The sequence below is a fragment of the Lactuca virosa genome, chromosome 8, assembly GCF_052849685.1.
Source record: "Lactuca virosa cultivar CGN04683 chromosome 8, Lactuca_virosa_CGN04683_v6, whole genome shotgun sequence".
Taxonomy (NCBI): Eukaryota; Viridiplantae; Streptophyta; class Magnoliopsida; order Asterales; family Asteraceae; genus Lactuca; species Lactuca virosa.
In genome coordinates this window covers 96,413,286-96,420,673 of record NC_136433.1, presented here as the reverse complement: position 1 = coordinate 96,420,673, position 7,388 = coordinate 96,413,286, and the positions used below count along the sequence as shown (strand labels likewise).

General features: G+C 26.4%; 1 protein-coding gene across 1 annotated transcript; it reads left to right on the top strand.

Annotated features, from left to right (window-relative positions):
- Positions 1 to 5,116: 5,116 nt before the first annotated feature.
- Positions 5,117 to 6,562, top strand: LOC145133998 (protein LIFEGUARD 2-like). The gene is made up of 4 exons (XM_079068934.1): positions 5,117 to 5,571; positions 5,670 to 5,783; positions 5,877 to 6,034; positions 6,121 to 6,562. Exons 1-4 carry the CDS (start codon positions 5,313 to 5,315, stop codon positions 6,325 to 6,327), a joined length of 738 nt encoding a protein of 245 aa, XP_078925060.1. The 5' UTR covers positions 5,117 to 5,312; the 3' UTR covers positions 6,328 to 6,562.
- Positions 6,563 to 7,388: the final 826 nt, after the last annotated feature.

The following is a 7,388-nucleotide window of genomic DNA, read 5'->3' as shown; positions in this document are numbered from 1 at the left end:
ATCTAAAGTTATCTAAATTCATATATTAACATTGTGAATGTGAAAAATATTTTTCGGATTCACCGTGTGAATCCGGATTCACGTTGTGAATTTTCAAAGATTCACATTGTGAATTTGACGTAAAAAAAATTGAATTTGATATCATATGAAAAAGGATAAAAAGTTATGAATTTCTGTATTTTTAGTTATTTTTTTTATAAAAAATAAGTTGTAAAAGTTGAAAAAAAGATTGTTTCCTTGGTTCCTTGATTAATTATGGTTTCTCTATTGAACCTCATCCTCTATATATATATATATATATATATATATATATATATATATATATATATATATATATATATATATATATATATATATATATATATATATATATATATACACACCGTATTAAAGAATGTTACTAGATTTAAGAATCAAATATGATAAAATTTGTAAAAAATTAAAAAGTTAGAGAATAATAAATGTTTAGAATGCCTATTAAATAAGATCCAACGTTTATATAGGTTGGTGCACATAAAAAATATTCAAATACAATTTTTTTTAAGACGTGTCAATAATAATAAAGCGGCTTAAAAGTAATTGTTAAGGAACCAATTTTATAATAATTTTCAACTTATCAAATTGGCCACAAAACGCACACCAACAAAAAAAAAGTTAAAAACATACAACAAATTTACTACAAGTTGTACGTTTTGTACACCTACAAAACGTACACATACAAAATTTACCCCAAACATGTTTTGAGAAGTGAACCTTTAGCTTGAATCGATGAGCTTAGTGTTAGACAAAAAACACTGGGCTTAGCTTGGTTTTCTTGAGTATTTATCCTAATAAATACTGATGAATACCTGAGTTTACGAGATGGTTGAGATAAAGAAACGTGCCACGATCTTCGCTTTGTCCTTCGTTCAGCCTTGACTCCGGTGATACCTGAAACTATCTAGGATGGGGACACGAGATGTCACTCCGATGTTAAAGTCAGTTTTCAACGAGAGAAAACGATCAAAGCTCAAAAAAGGGAAAATCTATTCACCAGTTTGAATCGTGATCATCATTTAGCTAAAGACATTCTCATATGCTCAACGAACACGTTCTGATCAACAAGTAACAATTATATATATACTAGACGAAAGCCCGCGCGTTGCGCAGAAACACCTATATAGTTGAAATCTTTACAAACCAATTATGTTTTTTTAAATATAACAATACGTTGTTGTTAAATTTGATATAATAATTCGTATACTAAATTGATATAATATATTGATTATTTTAAATTATATGATAGTATATACATCTATTATAACTGCATAATCTCAACAGTTTGAATGATTTCTACTCGCGAGTTACTCATGAATAAAACTAAATATAATATATGGTTTAATATTATTTATTGGTGTTGTTATTGTTAATTAATTTTTTAAAATTTATTTGCTTAATGTTTTAATTTCTATCATTATAATTATTTAAAACATCAAACATTGTTTTTTGATTTTAAAGGTAACATTATAATCATTTATATAGAGTTATTTTTAACTACTGTTATTGTAAGTTATTTTAAGCTACTTATTTGAAAAGTTTTAATGATTATAAAGTCATCTATAGGAAATATTTTAGTTAAATTGATATTATAATTTAGCTTTTGCATTTAGCACTACAACTTATCACTTTTAACTATTCACAAAATATTTGTTGGGTTTTTTTAAGTGGAACTGAAATTTATAAGTTGACACTCTAATGTTATATTTTAACTAACAATTTAAGTATTTTGTCCAAACTGTTCAAAAGTTGTAGCTTTAAACTGATACTGGTTTACATACAACAGCATATTAATATTAATAAATCAAGTATAATATGTTAAAAGTTAAAGACATAACTTTATAAGTAGAAGTAAAGATATTATTTTAATATTAAAATTTAGTTTATTTATGATTACACTTTAGGTTTGATATTTATTTAACCTTATTAACCAACTTATAATCATTATTAGAAAGACACTACAATTTATCACTTTTAGCTATTTACAAAATATTCTTTGGGTTGTTTAAGTTAAACTAAAATTTATATTTAAGTGGATCCTATAATGTTATATTTAAATTTATAATTTAAGTATTTTATACAAATTGTTCAAAAGTTGTAGCTTAAAATAATAATGGTTTAAATTCAACAATATATTAAAACTAATAAATCAAGTACAATATATTAAAAGTTAAAAAAATATAACTTTATAAGTAGAAGTAAAGATATTCTTTTAATATTGAAATTTAGTTTATATATGATTACACTTTAGGTTTAATATTTATTTAGTCTTATTAACCTACTTATAATCATTATTAGAAAGAAATTAAAAAGTCATGGGAGTTTCAAATGAATGTGGTGAAAGGAAAATGCATGAGAGTTTCAAATGAATGTGGTGAAAGGAAAAATGCTTCCTTTATAAGTATACTAGACGAATTCACGCGCGTTGCGCGACGCAGGTTAAAAATAGATTGTTAAAATATTAAAAAATATATGTTTAAAATGATTATTTATTGACATTAACTTTGACATAATATTTTTAAACTAAATTATATATATAAAATCTCAACTATTTTGATCAATATTATTCATTGGCATCAACTCACCTTCGTCATTAATATAATTAAATATAATTATCTATTTAGTATTATTTATAAAAAATATTATGATTGATTAATTTAAAATTTTTATTTATGCGGTTATTTTCTAATTTCAATAATGATGATCATTTAGAATACAATTTATTTGTAGCTAACGTTACATAATTTTTAATTTGATGTTATTATCATTTAAAATTATTGTTTATTAACTTAAACCACTTATTATTATTAATAATTTAAAGAAGACTTTTAAGAAACACTAAATATTATTACTCAAATATGAAACATATACTAAATAATAAAGTGATAAGATTGACAAATTACATTTCAAAAGAGACTTTCATGGATAATATAAAATATTCATGATTTTTGCAATTTACCATTTATTATTATTATTATTATTATTATTATTATTATTATTATTATTATTATTTAGTGAAAGAAAAGTTTTAAAAAGCACTTACTATTATAATTAAAATGTTAAACATATACTAAGATATAAAGTTATAAGATAAACAATTTGGATTTTAAAAGAGACTTACCTGGATAATATGACATATCCATGATTTTTAATTAATTATTTCTTTGAACCAACACAAATATACAAACATATATATAATATCTAATTAAATATTATTTATATCACATTCCATAACATATGATTGATAATATGAATCTAATCTAATTTACATTTAAATTTCAACCACGACAACAATGATTGTCTTAAAAGAATACTTAAACCAAGAAATATATATATATATATATATATATATATATATATATATATATATATATATATATATATATATAAGGAATAGTATATAACAAACTTACAAATTAAAAACTTTAACATAATAACATGTCTCGAAAATGGTCCAAAGCCCTCAAACCAACACAAAAACTTTTAAGCTTGTTTTCTTTATGAATTTTGTATGTGATTTGTATTTGTGTTTCTACTCAAAGATATTGGCATTTTATAGTAGACTATCTATTAATTACTTATTAAACATATTATATAAGTTATAAACTTTTGAGTAGTTAATCATTATTAAGAGACTTTTGAGTGATATTCATTTAAATAGGAGGTTTCAAATGAATATAGTTTGAGTAAAAATATAAGTTGAATAGCCTTGGGAGTTTCAAATGCATGAGGTTCAAAGAAAAATGCTAGCTTTATAAGATATATAGATATAGATATAAATATAGATATAGATAGATAGATAAAGAAATATTTTTTGGGTTGTTTAAGTTAAACTAAAATTTATATTTAAGTGGATCCTATAATGTTATATTTAAATTTATAATTTAGGTATTTTACACAAATTGTTCAAAAGTTGTAGCTTAAAATAATAATGGTTTAAATCCAACAATATATTAAAACTAATAAATTAAGTATAATATATTAAATGTTATATTCTTTGGGTTGTTTAAGTTAAACTAAAATTTATATTTAAGTAGATCCTATAATGTTATATTTAAATTTATAATTTAAGTATTTTATACAAATTGTTCAAAAGTTGTAGCTTAAAAAAATAATGGTTTAAATCCAACAATATATTAAAACTAATAAATGAAGTATAATATATTAAAAGTTAAAAAAAACATAACTTTATAAGTAGAAGTAAAGATATTCTTTTAATATTGAAATTTAGTTTATATATGATTACACTTTAGGCTAGTATTTAATCTTATTAACCAACTTATAATCATTATTAGAAAAAAAAATAGAAAAGTCATGGAAGTTTCAAATGAATGTGGTGAAAGGAAAAATACATGGGAGTTTCAAATAAATGTGGTGAAAGGAAAAATGTTTCATTTATAAGTATATATATATATATATATATATATATATATATATATATATATATATATTGTATGAGCGTGACACAATTATATATAAATATAGACAGGAGAATGTGAGGGTGATGCATTTTGGGCTACACACTTGGGTCATGCATTTGTCATTCTATCCGTCATTTCTATCCGTCAAACTACTCCTATGCCCGTCGTCAAATACAATTACAAAATTATATGACTAATGAAACTTTCTAGTAAAATATGAGAAATGTATAAAATAACTTGATAATCATTTATATTTTCATTTTCAGGTCATATCTAAACAACAATGATATACAACTCTAAGATCATTACCTAACATTAACCAAGTTGTAATAAAAAAAACATAGAGAATAATTCACATTTTATCTTTTTTAGTTAAATATAAACAAAAAGGAACCAAAAACAAAATATCATTACCTAACAATAACACTACTCAAGTTGTAATATATATAAATATATGTGAAATAAATAAAAAAAATCTCACAGGGAATAAAATAATAAAAGTCCATAAAAGAAATTATACAAGAGATAAATAGTCATACAAGACATTTAAATAAAACATAAAAATTATATAAAAAAATTATTCTGTTTAAACCTAAACAAACAAAAAATAGTAAACAAGGACCAAATTTGTAAACATAATCTTATAATTTTGAATTTTAATTGCGTCGTACTTGACTTGAGGCGGCCATTCGAGCAGCCAGAAACTTCTAGCTCCATTTCAGAAGCCCTTCTTCGCAAATCATACCTACCCCTTCCAGTCTTCGTCTTTTTTTCAGTACATTCGAAACCGGAACTGCTCATTTCATTTTGTGATTTTGAATCAAGTTGAAGAAATTTGATACGCAGTTGTTCAAGATGTGGAACCGAACTTTCGGGAAAACCGAAACCGACGTGGAGTCGGGGTCGAGCGAACCGTTGTATCCGACGATGGTGGAGTCACCGGATCTCCGGTGGTCTTTCATCCGCAAGATATACTCGATTGTCGCCATACAACTACTCCTTACAGCCGTTGTTGGTGCTATTGTCGTCTCTTATCATCCGATCGTCACTTTCCTCACTACCACGAGAGGAGGATTCGCTTGTTACATTCTTATCATAATTACTCCTTTCATAAGTAAGTTCAAAGCAAAGTGGTTTAATTACTTCACTTTTTGTTTTCATTTGATTTTTGGAGTAATCGATTGAAGAGTTTTGCGTTGCTGTGTTGTGCAGCTCTGTGTCCTTTGTCTTGCTATTATCAGCGGCATCCTGTGAATTATGTGCTGCTAGGGATCTTCACCATCGCCCTTGCTTTTGGTATCGGCTTGTCATGTGCTTTCACTAGCGGTGAGTTGAAATCAAACACCTGAATTTCTTTTTACCAGTTTATATTGTTGTAGTAGAAACACATACACTCAAAATCATGTGAAACAATTGCAGGGAAGGTGATTCTGGAAGCAGTGATTCTAACAGCTGTGGTGGTTGTGAGTCTGACTTTATTCACATTTTGGGCGGCAAAGAGAGGATCCGACTTCAATTTCTTGGGTCCTTTCTTATTTGGTGCTCTTATGGTGCTTATCGTATTCTCCATCATTCAGGTCTGTATCCCTTCCCCACCCAATGGTGTTGCATTACATGTTTTGGGTTCTAGTTGACCCAATTTACTAAATTACTATCTATGCAGATATTTTTCCCTATGGGAAAGATTGGAGTGATGATATATGCTGGTGTTTCTGCTATAGTCTTTTGTGGTTACATTGTGTATGACACCGATAATTTGATTAAACGATACTCATATGACGAATACATCTGGGCTGCAGTGGCTTTGTACCTCGATATCATCAATCTTTTCATGTCCTTGCTTACTATACTCAGAGCCGTTGATAGATAAACACATACACACACAAACATTTGGTATGAACTTGTTGAAAAAGACTTTGCTTCATTGTTGTTGTAACATTTGAATATGGTTGATCAATTAGTTTGTTGTTGTAAGTTGTAAGGTTAGGAGGAGTTGGACTTTGTGGTTTGTGTCGAGAACACAACGGGGAATATTCTTTTTCCCATGTCATAGAAAGGAAGAGATTTTATGGCACCAAGTTGAATATATGAGTGCGGATTTGGTCTGTGTTTGGTTTTGTTTTGTTTAAACAAATAAAATGACAAAAAGGGTGTAAAACCTTTGGTCCATATAAGAGGCAAACAATGATCAAATATTCATTATTATATTACTATTAAAGTTATGAAAGATTTTAAACGCCTTTTTTTTTTTTTTTCAATTTTGGTCCTCCAACTTACAACATTGACCCTTCATCTTTATGCTTTTGTTCACAAACAACCCTTTCACTTTGGTTTGAATTTTTCATAACCCTCGCCTTTTATTACATATTATTAGTATTTTGTCTTTTGGCAGAAATGGTCCATCATCATTATTATTATTGTTAGACAAAATTACACGATTGGTCTCTGTGGTTTACCAGATTTAACATTCTTTTTTTGGTTTTAAATTAATGTTTTATTTACTAGAAAATACCCACCCAATACCATAAACTAGGGGTGGCAAATATGTACCATGAAAAACCAACCAACATGTGTATCGACCGAACCAATTATATTGGTAGCCAATATGTTTGGTAGCCAACATGTTTGGCTGGTAGTACCGTACCAATTAATTAATAATGGTACGGTAATGGTACAAGGTTTTAAATGTCACGGTATTACCGTACCAACCAAGTTATTTTTCATATATATAAAGTATTGTATATTTAAACTTTAAATGTATTTGACGGTTAAGAGTTCAAGTGCTTTGATATTAGCATTTACCGTCTAGTAGCTTTTAAAGTTTAAACTCATATTAACATATCCAATTTACTCTATTGTTTAGTTTAAACTCATGGTACAAAATTATAAAAAAAAATTTGTATCGAATTTCCAATCCAACCATTCAAAAAA

Excerpts from the sequence above, each read along its gene's own strand:
- LOC145133998 (XM_079068934.1), top strand. The coding sequence starts at position 5,313 with ATGTGGAACCGAACTTTCGGGAAAACCGAAACCGACGTGGAGTCGGGG. Across the intron at positions 5,572-5,669 it reads CATAATTACTCCTTTCATAA|CTCTGTGTCCTTTGTCTTGC; the intron begins GTAAGTTCAAAG and ends TGTGTTGTGCAG. Across the intron at positions 6,035-6,120 it reads TCGTATTCTCCATCATTCAG|ATATTTTTCCCTATGGGAAA; the intron begins GTCTGTATCCCT and ends CTATCTATGCAG.